A 22467-nucleotide genomic window follows, 5' to 3' on the forward strand; every position below is an offset into this window, starting at 1 on the left:
AAGAAGGCAGGTGCCTTATTTCGCAAATTGGCCCATAACTCTCAAAGATTCTTCATCAGTGGTGATACAGCTTTCTTTAGGTTGGGATTTTTAACTTTAAAGCTATTTGTCGTAGTCTACTGTTGAATTATGCAACCATTCATAGTAGCAGTTCCACAGATCTCTTGGAGAACCATCACTGACTGCCAGAGGTCACAGCCTCTAGCTAGGCTGTTCTAAACCACTCATATTAGCATCTATGGGTGTTAAGGCTATGCTGAGATTTCCAGAATTATTCACAGTGAAGCTGACAGAATTGGTATAGCGACTGAAACAGAATGCCTTGAGAAGTGAAGAATGTATATCACACAACCTTTGGCCACTATGCCACAGCACAGAGCTCTTCAAGAAAGTAGCTGCCATTTCCTGGCAACAGTGAACAATCCGAAAAGATGGTGAAATACCCAAACGTGATAAGTATTGTTTGGCATTTCATACTGAGCATTTGCAGTGATCAATTCCAAGCTATGAGGGGTGATTTTATTTTCTTCTATAGTTGGTAGTCCCTCAGTCTGGGCACCTGTTTTTTTTCTACTGTCAAACTCTCACAATCTACAGCTTTAATATCTTCTGTTCTTACTGTTGAGTGGCTTTCCAGTTGGTGTGTACCATTCTTCAAGCACCAGACCAATACTTGACTCGCAAATAATACTTATTATCATATGTTGGGTCTGCCATCCGAATAGGCCTATTTCCTGCATAGATAGCTTTTGTTCACTTCCTCCAAAACTGACAGTACAACTCAGCTTTGTCTAGTACGGTGTATTTCACTGATTCTCTTCATATCACCTTTAACAGCACAATTGTACAGTAGTCCCAACCCCCTAAGGTAAGGTATCCTTGACGACAGCCACTGGTGAATGGAGTGTAGTTGATTTGCTGGTCCCTCTGCTTCAGTTAGCAGTTCTAATACAGCGTGCAGTGAGGACTGCAGATTCTAAATGGATACAGCTTTGGCAAATCAGCTATGCTAATTTGATTAACATCCATGATAGTTATCGTAATTGGCTTATGAGGGTATTGTAGGAGTGGCAGACACCGGGTGTCTGTCCACAATGTTGTTGGACGTTCCTGGGAAATTGTCTCAAACCATTATTCAGCCATATTGCAGCAGTGATACATTTACATGCAGTCATTTAGCAGACGCTCTTATCCAGAGCGACTTACAGTAAGTACAGGGACATTCCCCCCGAGGCAAGTAGGGTGAAGTGCCTTGCCCAAGGACACAACGTCATTTGGCACAGCCGGGAATCAAACCAGCGACCTTCTGATTACTAGCCCGATTCCCTAACCGCTCAGCCATCTGTCTCCAGTGCAATGTGAATTGATATATAAATGTTGAAAACACAATTGTGACATTTGATGATTATCATATCAAGCTTTTGAGGAATGTAATAGCTATATTACTGTGTCATTAGTCAGTGGAATCTTCTTATTTAGCCCATATATGCAGGCCAAATTGATATTGATGTTTTTTGGAGCAGAAATACACTGATAGATGTACTTCTCAATGCTGGAATGTCTCAAGCAGCATTACCCACAGTGCATTATGAAAGGACACAAGTCTACAGGCCCTACAGGGAAGGACATACTGTACATGGCGCCCTATCCTAACTATCATAGCGTGCATGGTCTAATTTACTCCACCATCTGCACTGGACTCTCCTCTGCCAATCCTGGCAGCAGACCCCCAGTGAAGGGGATAATCCAGAGCATCATGGATAACCAGGGGGTAGAGTTTAACCCCTCGTTAATCACCCAACATCTCCGACAAACTCTTACATGGTGCCCTGCCGCTTGGAGCAATGTAGCTTAGGAATCACAAACTAAAGCTTCAACATTAGTATAAGTGCCTAGACAATTTCAGACATGCTTGTAGAGACAAAGTAAATGAAAAAAACACCCAATGTTGGTTGGAAGTTGATACAACCCATCTCAATACTCTTTGTTGCTCATCTCTAGGTGATCACTTGATGATGAGCAACTGATGACTTTCGCAGAATGACTTTCTGTTATATGAAAATTACATTATTGTTATTTATTGTAACAGGTTGGAAAGTCTCATTATTGCTGAATCAGAAAAATGCAGTTAAGAATCAGATTAATACTGAAGCATAATGAAATCCATCCATTTCATGCATTACTGCACATAATTGATGACTGTTATAATATTTTTACAAGTCGTTCGAAGACACAGTAATAAAATATAAGACCGTGACCTGTGAAATGTCATGGATGTTCATAAATTCTACAAACGGAAACTACATAAATGAATCAATTTTATGTAACCATCACAATCTATATAAATGAATTGTTAGAAAAAACAATGAGCATATTACAATGGGACAAGACCATGTTGTACAATAGGAACTAATAACCTAGATTTTCCTTTCGATGAGCTCACATGACCTACCTCTTCAAGTTCCACCTAGATAAACAACTTTTTGCTTGGCCTACAGCCACAGAAAGCAGCACTTAGCAGTATCTTACTTCCTGTGATACCTGTGAATTTGCTTCCTCTCTGAATGTTGTAATTTGAGATCTTGTTTTACCACTGTCTCGTGAAAGACTACGCCTACAAAATTGTCTGATATTGTACTTAAGACGTTGACTATGTAGCCTACTATTGTAGTTAAAGGTTATTGTTCCAGTGCAATTGAGATTGAATTGTTGTCGCATCGTACCTGGTAGCTGATTGAGATGTGAGATGTTTGCAATGTGCCTGGTAAATACAAACCATTCCTTAATTAAGGCACAGCTGCACAACTCACAACTTCTAGAACTATATGCAATTTTGATAATTTACATTGTGCTGTACTTTCTATATACATTATGTATATGTTGCTTTAGATAAAAGCATCTGCTAAATTAATAACATTTTAAACTTTTTTTTCCAGATGAAAAATGAATAACTCCTTCAGTAAAAGTAGGAAATGTCACCCGGTGCAAAGTGATCATTTTGTTACATTAAATATTCCACATAATCAAATATAAAAATGGAATGATGAAAGATTTTCATCTCCACTGAGAGGACAGTCTCAATGAGAGTTAGATAAAGTTAATGCAATCTTTGTAGTAAAAGACAATGTCACCAGTGAGTACCTTTGAAATGTAATAAAGTAAGTAATTTTCCCTGAGTTCTTGAATGGAAATATTATTCTCTAGCTGTCACTACACCGAAGTCAAATTGCAAAACCATGTTGCATTATAGAAGCAGCTTGATTTGACATTACAGGATGTTTGAACATAACTAGAGTGTTGCTCCTTACTAATGTTACACATAATTGCATCTTTGCCACACATGGAGGCACCCCATCCTGTGGAGTAAGAATAACCATGGAATTCTCTCCCGGTTTTCCCAATCCATAAACAAGGTTAAATAGGCATTATGTCTTTGGTGGCTCCCACTGGCAAAGGTGCCCGCTGCTCTTTCCTAGCAGAGATTATGGGTAAAACCCAGTGTCACTAAGCCCCAGTCTGCATGTTTGCCTTGTATTTTCCCTAATCCCCCCTACGGACAGATTTGTCCAGCATGAGCAGTCATTCAATACATCTCATCACATCTCAGAGCAAACAGTGGAAAATGAAATGGATGACCCTATTGTGTACACAGGTAAACAAGCGATTCAGGAAATGGTGTGTATGATAAACCTGACAATGCTATTTCCCCTGCCAGCGCTGATGCATAAGCAATACGCAATAACTATCTTTTTCATCATTGTCAATAAACATACCATTGTGCATTTTGTATCTTTTGACGTTTCAAATGTTCAAAATCTATTTTCTCCTTTTGTGTAATCTGTGATAAGATGGTGGATATTATCAATGTTTGTCGATACCACACGACTCTCCATTGTTGCCTACAGGTTTAGAATCAAATTCTTGTAATTTGACCACTCTCTCAAGCAGTCCATATATCAACAAAGCAGACTAAAGACAAACCCGTGGAGTAAATTATTTTAAAGACATTGTGCCGTCATCCTACCAATATCTAGTTTCTACCACCATGTCCATCCACCCTCCTTTGACCCCTACCTCCCTTTCTTCCCCCACCTCTCACTATGACAATTGATTCACCCATATAAAAAGATCACATATTACAGGAGCTTCATCCATTGATCTTATACAAGTGATAGAGTCAACTCAGAGTTGACCTATAAGAAACAAGTCGCTCAAATAGCAATCTTGGATCTAATACATATATTGCTCTGACTACATGGTTCAGTGGCTGAATCATGGTTCTAATACCCCTTCCCCCACACCCCTTTCCCTGAAATGCAACCTGCACAAAGTTTGGCTTCCAACTGAAATACTGAGTGGATTTCTTCTGCATTTTAACTGCAGGGCCATGGCTGTACACTGGTATTTTTAGCTGTAGTGGTACTGATTTAAATTACTGTAGAAGTGCAATCAGTTATGCAAGATTTCCCAGTGTGCATGTGGCTATGGATGAAATGACACTTTTAAAAAATCCTTTAGTAATTAAACCAATCCACTAACCTACAACAAATCACAGATTTTTTCATTTGAGAGCTACTTTGCCTTTTGGGACACAGATTGCTTTTGATCAGGTCATGCTTTGTCCATTCCATGAAAAGTCACATACAAGCAAATCACATTTTATAACTAGTTCATTACATTGAACAACAGTTTTTGTCCTTTATGGGCTTTTCTACAGCTTCTATATCTTTGTATTGATGGACATTCCCTCAGGCTGTCTGTCGCATGTACAAGTTCCTTGTATTCTGACCTCCATCTATGACTGTGATTGCTGACAATCCGTTCATCTTGCGCCTCTATAATAAGATGCTTTGTGATATCGACAGTTCATCATTGTGTTATTGCATCAGCCATGTGTCAGAGAGCTGTCAGCAGATCAAGGAGATGAGGGTCCAGTGCCACAGCCTGAAGAGACATGAAGATGTGCTATGAACAGACCATATTAGTTGCACACTTGTGGCATTCCATTTTCAGTTTGATTTGTACTATTCTAGCAATGCAGGTAATAATAATGAGGAGTTTTCTGTACCATTGTGTCACAAGTCGGTAGTCAAAAACGATTTGACGTTTAGTCCTCCTTAGATAGAGGTACAACATTGACTTTCAAATGTGCTGGTCACCCTGTAGTCTCACTGTCCCTGAAAACAGAGTTGAAGTTAATGATTGGTAAAGTTGTTAGACACTGCACCTAAGTTGAGGGAGCATTCTGAAAATCATGTGAGCAGAGAATATCAACAAAACCCCATTCAGCTGTCCCTCACAGGGATAATAATTGCTTTTCTGCTCTCCACTGTCCAAATACTGCAAAGCAAAGCAAATATAGCTGGCCAAGAAAAATAAGCTTGAATAATTGAATAACAACAAGACTCTGATACAGCAAAAGTTTTTGTGCAAAGACCATCACTATGTATATTACATTTCTCTACTGGCCAAAACCGCACAAAACTGTCCTGAATACACATCTGTTCATCAACAAATGCATGTGTTCATTAGAATGATTAATAGGAGTATCTGTCACCGTCACAACACATTCTGTGTCACATTTCAATTATGATTCAGTTCATAATGAGTGAACACGTGTCAACAAATCAAACCATGTTCATAGGCATGTGATCACTTACTGTATGTTGTTAACAAAAGGGAAATGCAGTTATTTCTTATTGAACCAAGTGCTCATTGTCTTACAAAAACCTTGGTGTTCTTCTTATTCTTTTTTTGTCTGCTTTAAAATGCTGGTGCCCAGTTCCTAAAGAGTACCCTTCATGTATTTTCTGTCAAGTTTTTAAGGTTTTCACTAATGTTTCTGCCATCATCTTAATGTGTATATAGAAACCATTTCAGAAAGCAGAGCAGTAAAAACCTTAACAGAAGGAGGATTTTCTCCCAACCCACTTAAACAAATCCCACGCCATAAGCTTTAATTTTCACTTCATGCTATTGTGGTCACTAATTAAAATGTTTCCAGCGTCTTTTGAGGGGGAATTGTGTTTTTCTTAAGTGTGTAATAATTACCAGAATGTAACATTAAAATTGAATAATAGAACCACACTTCAAATGAGAACAGCAGGCATGATATTCATGGTAAACATCGAACCTCCCCTTACAATGTCCCCTCAACTTTTATGAATCCCATAAAGGGTTGCTTGCTAGGCAGGCACATGTGTAGCTTCCCTTTTGCATAAAGTGAACACATAGCAAGAATGATCTTTAACAATTGGACCTCTCTCCAACACCTGGTTTACCCTTCACCTTTGGTCTCATGCTCTCATTACCCCCTAGCTGCACTTCCTATGACCCACCTCTCTTTTTGTCTTTCTTCCTCTTCTTTTCTCCGCTCTGCTGTATCTCTCTCTCTCTCTCGCACATTCTAGCCCTTTCTTTGTTTTTCTCTCTCTAAATAGAACTCTGCTGCTCATTAAGGTGACTGATGCACTTGTTGACCGATGAGGTTACACAGGGTGGATGTTGGGGCCAGTCTGGTGTCTGGGGGTCACCCCCCAACCGTAATCAGGAGCAGGTTAGCACCCCTATACCCCAATGGCCACTATGGATGTTCCTCAGGGGTCGGTTTGCAGGACGTTCAAAGAGGATATAATTCCCTCGGGAGGGTGGGGGGGGGGGGGGTGGAGGCGGTAGGGGGCCAGGGTGGATTGAAGTACCCTAAAAGTCTAACACTGGGATCTGGGTATGATTAACTCCACTGAGGGTCTGTGTGTGTGCTTGTTGAGCACAAAGTTCAAAGAGTAAGGGTCAGTAGACTGGGGAAGCGTGGTAGTGTGGAAGAGGTGATTGATAGACTGTTGGGAGTGTGGTCGGGAAAGGTACATTTGCCTAATGAAAACGCAGATATATTTGTTTTTCATTTGAAGAATGAGGTTTGGTGTGTATAGAGTGTAGATAGACTGTGAAATGATCTTTAATTGCAAACTCTTCTTAAAAAAAAAACTCGATGCTGTTATTTTTCATTATCTTTATGTAATTTGTGTAATCCAATGGGTTAAAAGAATGGTTTATCATCTAAAATACATAGTACATTGCATTTTCAGATGTTCAAATTATAACATTATATGTATTCACGATGCCCACAAGTAACACTCATTTCCTTTTGAAAAAACTACATAGAACAGAACAAACATGAAGCTATCCCTCTTTCATCACACAGCGACTTTGCTGGGAGGGCATGGTAAAGCGAGTGCACTACATTGAGTTGGAGTGCTCTCTGGTGGTTTCATATAGTATTACAGGACGATTTAATACATCACCTTTTTCTGTTATCTAGTGTTTTTGGTTAGAGTCTGTAGTACTAGTGCACTATATAACATAAGTGCAATACAAGTCACTACACTTTGCTCATATACATAATTTAAGCTTTAGAAAGATTCTTACTAAAGGCCAAAGAGAAAGTGCCGACTTAATTCTAAGCGATATTTAAACTCAAAGACAAACACACTGGATTTAGTTTTGTATTGGTGTAAAACACAATTTTGAGATTTTGAGAAAAATACTATTTTGGTCAAACAAACAAGAATCAGAATTAATAATTAAATGAGAAAAAGACAAGCAATACTGTCTCTATGTATGAACCATTTTAAGTATGGGAAACATGGCACTGTCAGCGATGGCAGTTGATATGGTATGAGAAATGGGTCAACCCAAAACCATTTTAAAAAATTCATCAACAGTGGTTGCAAACAAATCAATACTGTAGAACACTGAAGAAGGATCTTTGCCCACTGTCTGGTTTTCCTGCATTCCACAATGCCACAATGTTCCCTTGTGTGTCTTGGCAAGACTTGCTACTTGGCTGAAGGGACATAGACTGGCAGCCACATCAGAGGGTCCAGTGAACAGAAACTAACATAAAAGGATTTTCCATGTAACCAAACCAAAACATAATTAAGATGTTTGATTGATGTGGAAAGAAAGACTACAAGTTTTAACGTACACATAGTGTGATTTTCTTTTTTGTGTGTGGTTATTATTCAAACTAAAATATTTCTAGAAATGTGAATGTGTGAGACGCCCTCGCTGAGTGATCTTTTTACCTGTATTATTATAACCCTCAAACCAAGCATGAATAGTTAATGAAGGCCTGTCAGTGACCTCCTCCCAACACCCCAACTGATAGACTACAGCAGGTCACACACACGCACACACATGCACACGCTCCCTTATTTGAAGATTGTGAGGGCTAAAAGGGAAAAATACGTAGAGAAAGTGACAAAGTGTATGTTGAATGGCTGAATATCCAACATTAGAGATGTTTACAACGTAGAACACATGATTGACATATTGTAGCTAACAGTAAACTACAGTTTTTATTTATAAATCTTGTAACTAACAATCAATAATGGTGTTATGGGTAAACAGTCCCAAAAGCATAAGCATGAGTAACATTTTTTTTTTTTTGGGGGGGGGGGGGACGTTTCTACATGAATAATCGTCCTTCATCACATGTCTCTTCGGTTGCCCAATCACACGTATCCTCAGCCTCCTCCAGACACTACCTCAAGTGGGCCGCGAGGAAAAGGAGGATTTTAATCCAAACAGTTCTGTACATCTGTCTTCGTACTAGAATCACAAAGATCGCACGGATCAACGAAACCAATAATTTGTGTAAGTTCTTGCTGCGATACTAAATTGAATCAATGAATGTCCTTTGTGTTTACGGCGAGAGGGCGTACCGCGTGCATTCCACTTTGTTCAATGGATTTGAGTAATTTCCGGTAAATACAGTTTGACGTTCGAGTCTGCACACGGCCCCTGGTACAAGTGCAGAGTGCATACATTCAGTTTGTGGCGCTCACATTTGATGTTGAATGTTAACCAACGACGACGAGATATGTTGTGTTTTTCAGCAGACATCCTGTCAATAGTACAGGATTCTCGCATGGTCTGCTTTTTATCTTAACAGACTCACTTGCCAGGCCGTAGCATATGGCAAGGCCAAGGTGGGGCCCAGATTTGCGCATTATTGTTGATTTAGGTTACTATATTTCCAATGCATGATTAGAACTAACACGTGCAATGGCAACATCTTTTATGGGAGCTAGCTATCTAACTTCAGAGACAGTCGAGTCTCAGCGACGTGTTGTTTATGGTATGGAAGCTTGCCTCGTACTGTATCGGCAATGTTGTACAGTAGTTTTCAGCTAGCTTAACTGCTAACTAGGCTACAGTCAGTAGGTAGGTATGATCGCGTCATGAGGATTTGTAGATTGTATTTTACTCTCTCAACCTGTTAGCACCTAATGTAGAGAAACTCAACGCCTTGTCAGGTTATGAATAGCCAACAAGGTTAAGTTAGATATATAGCGAGTCAGTTCCCAGGTGAACAACTCAAGCATGTCAACTAGCTAGCAACATCCATTCTTTTACTACTGCAACTGTAGTTATACTGTACTAAAGTAAAATATATTTGCTAGCTATCACCGGCACTCACACAACGGTTAAAATGGCATTGCTATACAACATATTTTTTCATTTTAAAGGGGATGGTAGCGCAGAGGTGGTCAGTGGCAGTGTTGTGTATCCTTACACTGTTCTGGCCATACTGTAATGGGACCACTGGTCCAGAATGCAGCACAGTCTCGGGGGAGAGGACGGGAGTCCACCCTCTGCCCACAGTGGACAGTCAGATGGCAGAGCAGACGCAACGCCAGCACCTGGAGGCTCTGTTCAACAGGTATGCAATAGTAATGGAGCCCAATTATTCCATGCTTATTGTTACACTGGCTGTTTGATATGCATCATTGCACGTCCATGTAACTAACTGTAGTAATGAAGATCTATCTGACCTAAACAGGTACGGGGAAAATGGAACAATTTCTATATCCGGTCTGAAGCGTCTGCTGCAAAGTGTGGGCCTTGACCGTATTCGTAAAGAGTTGGTTCAACACCACGAGCAAGCAGAAGATGATAATGCTGAGGCACATGGTCACACACACCACCATCACCACCACCATCAACACCATCAACACCATCATCACAACAGCAACCAACGGCAAAAACACAGTCATTCAGAAACCACCGAGCCCAAAAAAGCCCCTAAGGACCCGAAGGTCCCCAAAGAAGAGGAGCCCACCCCGGGGAAGAAGGTGGAGAACTCAGACGCCCACCACAATCTGTATGTGAAGAAGACCACCACCTCTGGTCAGGAGATGAGCACCACTCCCACGTACACCACCAACGTGGTGGTGAAGTCCGTAGAGCGACGCAGGCGCAGGGAGGCAGACGATGACCTGTCCCAGGACAGGGGTCCTGTTGTCAATCAAACGCACCTGAATATCCCAGAGGGAGAAATGACGGAACATGTGAGCAATGTGCTGGTCTCAGAGGACCAAACCCAGCCACCTGTGATGAGCCTGGAAGGTTCTGATGACCAGCACTTGCATGATCATGATGAGCACCTTAATCAAAGTCTTGACCATGTAGAGGACAAGGGCGAGGTAAGAATAATATTGAATATTTGTTATTGAATAATTGTCTAACTGTTTCATTCAGTACTTTGTCTCGGGGGTTAGGGTTAGTTCTCAGTCATAATATTTATATTTGCTGTCCCACAAAGTTTCATGAAGGCCCATGCTTTAAAATGTGTCTTTTTAAATCAAAATAATATGCAACCTTCTTTTTGTGTGATGCATGCCTTATTTACAATGTAACTCTTCATATTCCAGTGTCTTAATGCCTCCAGCCTCTTGACCTCCCATGGGATGACCAAAGAGGGGGTCCTCACTATGAGAGACTTCAGCTACCTCTGCCCTGCCCTCCTCAACCAGATTGACAAAAAGTCCTGCATACGGCATGGTGACAACCACACGCACGAAGAGACAGGTGTGAGGGGCTTTATGCAACACAGGACAGGGGGAGGTGACCTGTCCCTTCTCACTGACCTTGAGCTTCCTGATATCTTTGGAACATTTAGATAATGTATGAACGACAGCACAAAGAGTTACATCAATGGGAAGACCGTTTGTCTTGCTCAAAAAGAAGATTGCTTTCTTAACAATTGAATTTTACTGACAAACGTTTTGCACACGAAGAGAACACTTTTGTAAGTGAGCTCTCTCTCAGATGTAAGGTTTTGTCAGAATGACACATTGTGATTATGGCTAAAGCACTAGCATGGGAATGACTGCTTCTAAATGCACTCAAGACTTGCTCATCCAAGGAATGCTTTCTTCTGTCGCAGACCATAAGCTGCACAACCACCACAGTCATCATCACCCTCACAACCACAACGAGACTGAATATGACGAAAACCACAAACACTCCATTGCTGCAGGTAAGACAATGCTAATCTCACCTTGAGCAGACATCTAAATACAACAGTAGTGAACATTGTCAAACTGGTAGCTCCTACACCACAGGTTTACAAAGCCAGAGTTCAGTTCTAATATCTGCAACACCCTAGTCTTAAGAGTTAGGCTCCTTCTACATGTGAACTCTTAAGTTAACTCCTACCGGAACTTGTACTGAAGTTGCAAACCTGAAAAAGGTGTGTGTGCGTGCGTGTACATGGGTGTTTGTTCCAGCATGGGTCGGAGGCATCGTCTCCATCACAGTCATCAGCCTGCTGTCCCTGGCGGGCGTGGTGCTCATTCCCCTGATGAACCGAGTGTTCTTCAAGTTCCTGCTCAGCTTCCTGGTGGCCCTGGCTGTGGGCACGCTCAGTGGAGACGCCTTCCTGCACCTCATCCCCCACGTGAGTGACGCTGGTCAGCTGACGCTCGAGTCAGTGGATCAGAAGTCATAAGTGTTAAGTGTCTCATAGATCCACTGCGCACCCTACACGTCCCTCTTGTGTGTTTTGTGGGTGTGTAGGACCATGCTTTTAGCTCTTCAGATCTTAAGTCAAGCTCTACTTTTAGTTTGACTTACCTTAAGTGAAGACGTACTAAAAAATATATATTTAAAAAAGTGACGTTCTTGTTCAGTGTCTCATGCTGCTTATAGAATCGTCATTGCAGTATCTTGTGATATTGCTGGAATATCATGTACATCATGCAGAGAGCTTAACATGAACATCCCCGTCTGACCCAAACAGTCCCAGGGAGGCCACCAGCATCACCATGATCTGAATGAGACATCTGGACACGGTTCCCATGGGGAGGAGGACGAGCTGTATGACCTGGACCCGGTGTGGAAGGGGCTGACGGCTCTCAGTGGAGTCTACATCATGTTCCTGATTGAACATTTCCTCACGTTGGGCAAGATGTACAAGGACAGGAAGAAGAAGGTCAGGGATCAACATGGCGTTGTTTTACATCCATTATTAAAGGTTTCGATCCCGATGGATTACACCTGTTTTATTTGTTTTACCTGCTCAAGCTTAGTGGCGGGGTGTCGTCCATAATGGTTTTGCGCACACACGTTTCTTTTTAAGGCTAGGAATTGTTTAGTTTCAACGTTGACTTTAGGCCGTGTTGATCCAACAGGTTCCGAAAAAATGGGCTCCCGAAGACAAGGTGGAGACTGAGAAACTACCTGCACTGGAGGAGAACGACCTGAAGCCAACTGAGGGTACGTTAGACAATGTTGTCCTTGTCAACCTGGAAAGCCAGACTAGCATGGCACGTTTGTTACGCGATACCAATAATCTCATTTGTTGTCACGATCTATAGATTTCGTAGAAGTATTGGGCACAAATGGGTTCAAAACGTCCACAGATTTGGAAACCAATGGCGGGAGCATATTCGGCGACCACGGCGACAGTGTCCACGGGGGCAGCCTGGCGGAGGAGGAGCAGGTGATGCTAGCGCCCCCTGCCGTTGTCATCACCCCGGAGGGCTACGCCTCGGCCTCGGGCCCCTACACGGCCGAGGAGTGCGAGAACAAGTGCCACTCACACTTCCACGACACGGTGGGCCAGCCCGACAACATGCACCACCATCACCACGACTACCACCACATCCTGCACCACCACCACTCCCAGAACCACCACCCGCACAGCCACTCCCACTCGTACTCGGAGCAGCACTTCCAGCAGGCGGGCGTGGCCGCCCTCGCCTGGATGGTCATCATGGGGGACGGCTTGCACAACTTCAGCGACGGCCTGGCCATAGGTACGCTCATGTTATGTTTCCGCTCTCAGAAGAGGGGGTAAGAATGTCGAGATGTCTCTGCTCGGCACTGAGAGGCTTAGAGAAACTTGTGCATGGATGATGGAGGAGCTGCACAAACTTTCAAGAACTTGAAACCTTCTAAACAGACAGATGTTACCACCTTGATTAGCAAACCTAAAGTGAACCAGGAATCTTAGCCTAGTCATGTGGCCACGAAGACATACAAAACAGGATAGTCTTTTAGTGCAGGACTTGATGGAAGAGTGAGGTGATGAGCACAATCAAACACAGCATATGTTTTTTGTGTCATCTGATGTAGTATTGACTTAGAATAAGGTATGTTTAACAGTTCCATCCTGGAAGTCATCCGTTATGGTAACTACCATTTACCTACAGAAAATAGTAAAAAACACCTTAAGTACATAGAAAACATTGTAAGTAAATACTCCCCCCTGCATGTCCCTTGCGATAAAAGCATCTGCTGTGTGAATACATTATTATCTGATGCATACAGGTGCAGCATTCACTGAAGGCCTATCCAGCGGTCTCAGTACATCTGTAGCTGTGTTCTGTCATGAACTACCTCATGAGTTAGGTAAGTCTCAGAATAAATTCAAAACCTTTTGACCCTTTTACCCTCAATTTCATGAAAACTGTATTGAGTACTAATCAAAGTACTGTTTGGAGGTCTTGGTCCTTGTGGCTCATGTCTGTGTTTTGCAGGTGACTTTGCTGTGCTGCTAAAAGCTGGCATGACCGTGCGTCAGGCCATTCTCTACAACGTGCTGTCTGCTATGATGGCTTACCTTGGCATGATCCCAGGCATCCTCATCGGACACTATGCTGAGAATGTGTCCATGTGGATCTTCGCCCTCACTGCAGGGCTCTTCATGTATGTGGCCTTGGTGGACATGGTAAGGCACTTGAACATGTGGCATTGGGCTGTTTTACTTTCTCCATGAACCAGGCAAGACATGGATGTGGAAAATAAGACTGGCGGGGCGTAGCGAATCATACAAGGGCCTTTCTAGCTGGCCTTTTCAGTTATGCACAGGTCCGAATATGACAAATCGATCTTTTCTCTCACATGTTTTGGCCACGAATCAACACCACCTGTTATGCAGATGCAGCATGTCTAGTTAAAAAAAGAATTGCTCAAAGTGAACAAGGTGTCAAGTTGTGCTTAGCTTTGCGAGGAGTTGGCCTTCAAAACCAAATGGCCTCTTCACACACACGTGTCTGAGAATAAACAGTCACACACACACACACACACATGTACACACACGCACACTCACTGTCCGACAGTAAAAACCTGAGAATAGTGCTGTCATTAACATGTGCCGCTCAGCCCAGGATAGGTGTTTATTTTCAATGACGTCTGACGCCTAGTGGCCATTGGCAGACATGGCCATTGACAACCCTACAGTGTAGCAATTTCTGATAAATAAGAACAAACGGTTTTATATCAACAACAACAAAATTACTGTATCAATCCCCTGTCTCAGTTTCCATGCAAGTGATTTCAGTGGTCAAGTAAAGGATGATAAACTACCAATTTAATATTAAGAAAGGTTGTGCTGCTGCTTACAGGTTCCTGAGATGCTCCACAACGACGCAGGGGACCATGGTTTCAGCCACTGTGGATTCTTCCTGCTCCAGAACGCAGGCATTCTGCTGGGCTTTGCCATCATGCTCCTCATTGCCATCTTTGAACACAAAATCCACCTGGACATCAGTATATGACATGGTTTTCAAAACTAGGACCCAGAAGCCCCTCCTGTGTAGAGGCTTTCATGTATTCTGACATTGTCCCATGACCAAGTGCATGATGTTTCAAAGGGCCATATTGAAAAGAAAGGGGGTTCTTTGGGGACCATACATTTTGTGCAAAAATCCTGATACTAGCTGACCAAACATCGGGGGCCTGTTCTATTTTAAAAGTACACCGTCAAATACTCGGGCTGTAGTTAATGATCTAACATGATTGTATGGGTGAAAGCTATTGCTTTTCTTCAAAGCTTGTGATTACTGCAATCACATTGGATTAAGGATATTGTTTCTGCCCCAGTATAGAGCCTGCTTTAGTTAAGTGGGTTCTCACCTCACTGGAGAGGTGTTTGGTCACACAATTTGATACCATTCCAAGCAATATGATTTTCCTGAATTGTGTCTTGTGGACTTCATCTAATCAGGTTACTTTTTTATATGTAGTATACAATCTCTTGTAGGTTGTAATTGTTAATCGTTACTACTGATCAAGACAAACAACCAAATGTATTACTATGTCTAAAATTGATATGTTGGGGTAAGCTTTATTTGTGGGAATCAGGATGTTAGGCTAAATTATTTTTATGTTGGGGTACTGTTACACCAATGAGACAATTAAAATATAAGGCATAATGTTTCGCCTTAATACGTGTTTCAAAATCCATGCTGTTATTGGTAGCTACCAGAACATTTGTACTTTGTGGCCAGAACTTTTGCTTTTGTAAAGCAATGTGGAGTAATTTGGTACGTTATTATTCTGTACCCTCATCACTTCCTTTGACCACAGTACATCTCAGCAACTGCACAGTTACCACAGATTCAAGTGCATTGCTTACCTCTGTTCTGGAAAAGGGTCCTCAGTCCAAAACACTGTGATCAGAGTTGTCCGTTACGTTGTCCTTGTAGAGGACAGGCAAACTTGTAAATGTTGTAAGTCGTTGCTTTGCAAATTGTTGTATAACTTGACTTAAGAAAAAAAAAAAAAAAGGATGAAATTTGAATGTTTCAATTACTTTTATTATTATTTTTAAGCTATGCTATTGGTAACAAAGTGTAGAAAATGGAAGGAGCATGTCATTAACCAGCTGTTAAGTTATTGTGCCAATGATTCACACTGTGTTTAAAGAGCCTGGGTTTGATTGTCTAGTTGCTAGTTTTTTTATGTTTCACATTTCTTAAAGAGACATACATCATGAAGGGAAATTTGTATGCTATTGACTGTAATGTACACTTAAGGTTTTTGTGTTTTACATTCCAGAGCATAATAAAACATAGTTGCTTACAATTCCTTTCGCACTGATACCCTTCGTTTTTGGTGAATCCAAGCAGTAGTAGTGGGAAAGAGAAATATTTTAATTAATAATGGTTTAGGGACTTCAAGCAAGTTCTAAATCGTATGTTGTGAAATATAAAGATTCTGAATGGGAATCATAGAACACATCCCGTGTTCTATGTTCTCTGGAAGCAATATAACTAAAAGGTACAGTGAATTAGACTGGTACACATTCTTGTATGAAACAATCTCTTGTATTTCAGTTCAGATGGATATAGGAGAAACATGAATATAAATAGGAAGACATTTTACTCCCAAACATAAAACATGCATGAAATACTACACCAAATACACCTTTATTTGTGGTATTGAGCAGACTTATTATTTTAGTCAGATCCCCTGCCCCCCAGAAAAGGTGATATTATCAGTGTTGATCCCAGAAAAAACTGCATTTTAATGTTTTATGTTTCCCGTATAGAAAATTGAGGCAGCCAGTTTAGCTGGTTGTCAAATATTTGAGGATGATATTGCATATCTGAAGAGATGTATGCAATCAATTACAATGCAATGTCTACAGTTAAAGTTGTAAGTTGACATACATCTCGGCCAAATACATTCAACTAAGTTTTACACATTTCCTGACATTCAATCTTAGTAAAAAATATATATATTGGCATATGTGTCAGTTGTCATCACATTCTCCACATTTTGTGGTTGTAACGAAACTGTTCCACCAAGTTCTTCAGTACTGTAACAATGAAACCGCATTCACCAGTGTCCTCTGTTCTGGTTTGTAAGTGTCACTCATGTTCCTCACTCATTGTCTTTCCACCTTTTCAGTTGGTTAAGTATGTCGGTCAATCAGCAGAAGTGAATGGATTGACTCATTAAGCTCTTCCTTCGGTAGTTGGAGCTTTGATATTGTGACTGAGAGATCCATCCTCTGTAAAAAAATAAATACAAAATTGACAGTTTTCAAGGGTACATTTTTAGTTGTGAACTGCCACTACATTCAGTAAAGAGTGTGTTATGAATAAGTTAACATAATAACCACCAGTGAGGCAGGCATGGGTTCTTTGTGGAAATAGGCTTGACAGTCCTCTGGATTGCAAAGGACCGCTGATCCAAACAGAGCAAATAACAGGCATACAAGTATCACTGCAACAGTAGCAGTAGTAGGCTTCAGCCAAGGTGCAGTGTGACCTGAGAAAACAATGTTGATATTACTATAACAGTTGACCTGTTGTACATCAACCAGAGCACAGCATCCGGGAGTTTTGTACATGTAGATCTGTTGTAAATAACTTGCTCTATGTTGTTCCTCCAACTATGTTCTTTTAATGAGCACATTCAAACAGTCGAGTGGTATAATAACATCATCGTAACCACAACATTACATCAATTTAGGATTGTGCAACAATTGTAGCAACATCTTAAGTGAAGCATGCATCTCAAATAAGCTTTCCTCAAGGGCACTTTTTAGTTGTTGATCACCATCATGACATGAAAAACTATAAAAAGGCTGCTGCCATGTTCCCACACATTAGTGTGGTGCATTCATTTAAAAAAGCAATGGTTACTGATTGCAAGGCTTTCAGCAACCATTTGAAGTTCAATTCCATGATCAGTGTTTGTGTGTGTGATGTTTACCTGTAGAACGCCCCCCTGTGATGTTGACACACTGTGTGTCCGTGCTGCTGCTGCTCCTGCTGTAGGAGTCCAGGTGTGTGTGGGCCTTGATACAGTATTTTGCTCCCTCCTGCAGGTAGGGGATGTGGAGATTCTTCTGTTCCACCGGAATGACATATGTTTTAGTCTAGGAGAGAGAGAGAGAGTAAGGTGAATTTAATGTTGTTTCGTATTAGCCTTATTATCATGATCCTTTACCATTGACCCAACAGTTAACCTAGAAAAGGTATATGGAATAAAGACAAACAAAGGAGACAACATTTACTCAAGCAGGACTACATCACAAATTCATATATCTGTAACCCCTGATACACTGGACACTAAGAGTAGACACTTTTTGTTAATGCAATGGTTCTTATCTAGTCTTTCGAGGCATATTTTCCACGCTGCACACCCACGATGCCATCATCAAATCGAAATTAAGCAGGTCAGACTCACCCTGAGTTCCTCTCCTGTCTTCCACACTGTCACTTTGACTTCTCCAGTAGGGGGCAGGTTTTGGAATGTCACCATTAGGGAATCTCCCATTGCTGTCACATTCATATCAGGAACAGTCAGGACTGCTGTTGTGGGGGGCAATAAATTCTCAGTTTTACTCCAGTAAATCAAGCAAGCTTATAAGGTCATCAAGGTGTTGGATTCAAATGACACATTTTACATAATGAACTGAATTGAAGTTATTGAAGTCCTCTAATGTTGGATATGAATGTTACAAGTGAAATGTGTCAAAAGCCATAATAATTCTCAAATGATTCATAAGTCAATAAAATAGATAACAAGATAAACTGGTTGCTGCTTTAACCAGTTGGTGTCAGTAGCTTCAAAGGGACTCATGTCCCACAATTCCTTACTGTCTCTCCGGTTAAATGGTTTGTGGAGCTCTGACCATCGTGAGACTCTGTTATTGCACTCTGCCCGTACACGGATGTTGTAGTCAGAGTCTGAGCTGAGGTCACGGGTCAGATCACATTCATTTTGGGTTATTTTCTGGCATTTAGGCACATCTTCCCAGCTTCCATTCAAGAAACTCAGCTCAAACTCTCTGGGGGGGACAAAACATCAACGCAAAGTCACACTGGCCTATTTCAATTATCCCTAAAATCATGAAATCAAATCCTAAAGCCTTTATAAAAAAACCTGTGAAGCAAGTCAAGAGATAACCCTGGAGATAATAAGGGAGTTTTCTCATGAACATGCTTGAACACATTCCTGTAATGTTTAGGAGGTGACAGACTCACCCTTGAAATTGTACATTGTACATAGTTGTGCTACAGATTGACGATGGGGGGCGCCATTTAAGCACATGCCGAAGGTTTATTGACTTGATGGTGACATCCCTTGGGGAAGGCAACAGCCAGACACCTAAATATGAAGAAACAGAAAAACTGACTTTGAAAGATGAACTAGTAAAATATAATCAGATGGTCTGCATTTGTCTTTGGAATTTGAATTATTTCAATATGTGAAAAAAAGATACACTGTATGGACAAATGTAGGCGGACAACCCCACTAATTATTGAATTCAGGTGTTTCAATCACACCAATCAGTTCACTGATGCATGAAATCCAACACATAGCCATGGAATTTCCACAGATGGACAGTGGCCACGTTTCCCAGATTCGTTAAGAAGAAGAGCTTCTTAACAAATCTGGGAAACGCGGCCATTGGCAGTATAATGGTTGTACTGAAGAGCTCAGTGACATTACACGTGACACTGCTATTGGATGCCACATTTGCCACAAGTCTGTTTGTGAGATTTCTGCCTTACTAGATATGTCATAGTGAATATTATTGCATCTAGGAACAGCCTGGCCGCAAAGTGTAGACCAAACAAACTCACAGAGAAGGGCCGGTGAGGGCTGGAGCATGACATCACTTATCATCAGTTGCATTACTCACCACAGAGTTTGATGGGTAGGTATACATTTATTTGGGGCCATATAGTGTTTATTTATTGATCATATAGTATCCATAGTATTTTTTATAGTTTTCCATGAAGGGTATAGTTAGCACTTGCATTTAATAAAAATGTACATGTCTGTCTCAAGAATAGAAAACCTTTTAAAGTGCAAATATGTTGATAGCCTATGTAGTCAGTCAAAGTCAAAATGAACTTTGTTGTCAATCAGACCATGCAACAAATAATGATACAGACAATTAAAATTGTGCTTCCCCATGTGTGTATATATATATATATATATATATATATATATATATATATATATATATATATATATATATATATATATATATATGCAAAGTGCAAAATTGCACTTTTATACTGCTGCACAAATAAAAAATGTATATTACATATATTTCTTGGATTAAATGTTGCATTCAAATATGATACACTTAAACGAACACATTTAGCAACATTAAATTTTCATTCACTATAATTCTAATGTATTTTTACTACAAATAGGTACGGTACAAAACTTTCTGCATCACTATAAGTATCCTCATCTGCCTCCTCACCGACGAGACACCAGAGATGTCGCCTACTAATTAACAATCTGCTTTGCGCAATTCCTGTGTTGTTCTTAATCACGAATTAAATATGAATCATAAAAGCTGCCTACGTGTACACACCGTCCTCATCGAAACAGGTAATTCAAGAAAAGCTGTAGCATTTCATTGAAGAAATACAGTGCAAGACATTATTTGTGTAAAAAATCTTGGGTGCCCAAGACTAATGCACAGTACTGTATATATATATATATATATATATATATATATATATTTGTATATTCAAATACCTCAATGACATGTCATGTTTTTTTCCAAACAGTACTTACATTTTGTGAGGATGTTGAGGACCAGCAGAAGCACACTTTTTAAAAAGCTTCTTCTCATTACCATAGCTCTGCTCTATGAACCAGAAGTGCTCCTTTAATCTTCTCTTGCACTTACTCTGTCCACGACTATCCACTAGACCATCATTCTCAACTCCATCAAACTCTACTTATCTTTGTAGCATTGTCATCCCATCAACCATGATCAAATATGTCATCTGTACCTAAACATGATCATGGTTGATTGTTAGTAGTACCGGTACTTCAAACAGCTCTTGGACCAGAAGAATACTTCATAGCTAAATGTTTAAGCTTGGCTGCGGTGCTTGAAGTGTAGCTGTTGTATTATGCATATTTAAAATATGCATCTCCTTTGACAAACTGGAATGACTGATACTTCTGTTGAAATCATAGTTGAAAAGCCTGTTTGACATTCTCTACTCTACAACACATGCACAAGCACCATACAAAATATATAGGCCAAAAATTGAGCTGAAGCATTGTGTTTCAGTCAGGCTTCAGCAGGGGGCAGTGTAATCTCAGATAAGCCTGCACTTGTGCCAGGATTCCATTCTGAAAACATGAAAGGATCCTTATTTCTCACCATGGCAAGAAATTAGAAAAGAGAGTACATGCTGTGCTGTAAAAGTCAGGCTGCGCAAATCAGGCATGGATGAAAAAAGAGAAAACTATCCTCTTGTTAAACATTGTTATAATATGTGCATTGTAAACTTATATTCAAATTTCTAAACGCTCCTACTTGGGTAACATTTGTAACATTTCATCTATCTATTTCTCTTTCACATTTGGACTATGAAGCTGTTTGTGAGTTTACAAATGTGGGCCTGAGAGAGAGGAGAAAAAGCAGACTTTGGACTCATGTTGATGATCAACCATTAACTAGAGCCATAAAACCATAAAAGCATAAAGACTCAAGCTTTCATTCCCTGTCTCTCTATGGTTTATTTTTCTTTTTACCCTGAAACCCAATGAAGAGGTATGTGGTAGAATGGGGGATGGTCTGCAGGATCATAAATGACAAGATGCTTTCTCAAAACAACTTCTCTACAATCTATATCCATGTTTCCTCTTTACCATATTGAATTTAGACAGCCTTCAAATAGGATTGGTCACCCTGTCCCTGCTACTTGTCACCAACTTCCTAATAACTCACATGACTAAAGGTGGCTATGATGTAGTCATTGTTTGGTCTGTGAAACGACTCATCCAGCATCTGTTACTCCATTCAATAAATATAGCACTGTACATATTGAGAGGTACTTTTCATGCATAGTTCTCTTTATGAAGTACAAGTTCATGCTCTGTAAAGACTACAGGCCTAAAGACTAAAATGAATGATATGAAGTCAATATGTATACAGGCATGTGTAGTCTCAGATGAACTCCAAGCTCAGGATATATTTAAAACATGCCATATCTATGACTCTGGGCCCTTACCCTGACTTGAAGGAAAATGTATTAAAGGGTTAAACCAAAACTATTGTTAAGCATTTTGAAATGTAGCATATTTTATTTTATTCAAATGTTTATGAGGACATTAGTTCATTGTCAACTACAGACAAGGTGACAGACAGACAAGATGAATATCTAACTTTCCTGTTAGCTTTTTGTAACAATGTACACTATCACTATACAGTAGCGATCATTCATTTACTTTCCTGTACCTTGTACTGGAAGTTGTGTGTGAATTAAACTTCCCTTTTGTTGTCTTGTAAACACTAAATTTGTGCGATACATTTCGGGATGGAATAAATTGAAACAAACAGGAAGTGGAGGTTTCAGCTGCCCTTTTCAAAACATCAGCAGAGCCACTACATAAGTT

General features: G+C 40.5%; 2 protein-coding genes across 5 annotated transcripts; one reads left to right on the top strand and one right to left on the bottom strand.

The window, feature by feature from the left end:
• Positions 1-8523: 8523 nt before the first annotated feature.
• slc39a6 (solute carrier family 39 member 6) lies at positions 8524-16155 on the top strand. Of its 4 annotated transcripts, none has more exons than XM_084708125.1 (12): positions 8524-8655; positions 9531-9724; positions 9845-10487; positions 10716-10872; positions 11231-11323; positions 11574-11743; positions 12086-12277; positions 12477-12561; positions 12663-13103; positions 13618-13698; positions 13827-14017; positions 14694-16155. In XM_084708125.1, the coding sequence occupies exons 2-12, from the start codon at positions 9534-9536 to the stop codon at positions 14844-14846; spliced, it is 2397 nt and encodes a 798-aa protein (XP_084564251.1). In that variant the 5' UTR covers positions 8524-8655; positions 9531-9533; the 3' UTR covers positions 14847-16155. The 4 variants fall into 4 exon arrangements, with proteins under 4 accessions (XP_084564251.1, XP_084564254.1, XP_084564252.1 ...); XM_084708128.1 differs by having other exon boundaries at positions 12708-13103; XM_084708126.1 differs by lacking the exon at positions 8524-8655 and adding an exon at positions 8818-8990.
• crfb16 (cytokine receptor family member B16) lies at positions 16149-20889 on the bottom strand. The gene is made up of 7 exons (XM_084708129.1): positions 20629-20889; positions 19071-19194; positions 18684-18874; positions 18271-18395; positions 17794-17959; positions 17198-17346; positions 16149-17086 (listed from the first exon to the last, which is right to left on the bottom strand). The coding sequence occupies exons 1-7, from the start codon at positions 20690-20692 to the stop codon at positions 16988-16990; spliced, it is 918 nt and encodes a 305-aa protein (XP_084564255.1). The 5' UTR covers positions 20693-20889; the 3' UTR covers positions 16149-16987.
• Between the last annotated feature and the right edge of the window lie 1578 nt (positions 20890-22467).

The sequence above is a fragment of the Hypomesus nipponensis genome, chromosome 10 (assembly GCF_054491055.1).
Source record: "Hypomesus nipponensis isolate SF chromosome 10, ASM5449105v1, whole genome shotgun sequence".
Taxonomy (NCBI): domain Eukaryota; kingdom Metazoa; phylum Chordata; class Actinopteri; order Osmeriformes; family Osmeridae; genus Hypomesus; species Hypomesus nipponensis.

Coding starts and splice junctions, on each gene's coding strand:
- slc39a6 (XM_084708125.1), top strand. CDS start 9,534: ATGGTAGCGCAGAGGTGGTCAGTGGCAGTGTTGTGTATCCTTACACTG. Junction 10,488..10,715: donor ATGTAGAGGACAAGGGCGAG/GTAAGAATAATA, acceptor TTCATATTCCAG/TGTCTTAATGCCTCCAGCCT. Junction 12,562..12,662: donor CGACCTGAAGCCAACTGAGG/GTACGTTAGACA, acceptor CACGATCTATAG/ATTTCGTAGAAGTATTGGGC.
- crfb16 (XM_084708129.1), bottom strand. CDS start 20,692: ATGGTAATGAGAAGAAGCTTTTTAAAAAGTGTGCTTCTGCTGGTCCTC. Junction 18,396..18,683: donor ACCATTTAACCGGAGAGACA/GTAAGGAATTGT, acceptor CCCCCACAACAG/CAGTCCTGACTGTTCCTGAT. Junction 17,087..17,197: donor AACCCATGCCTGCCTCACTG/GTGGTTATTATG, acceptor ATTTTTTTACAG/AGGATGGATCTCTCAGTCAC.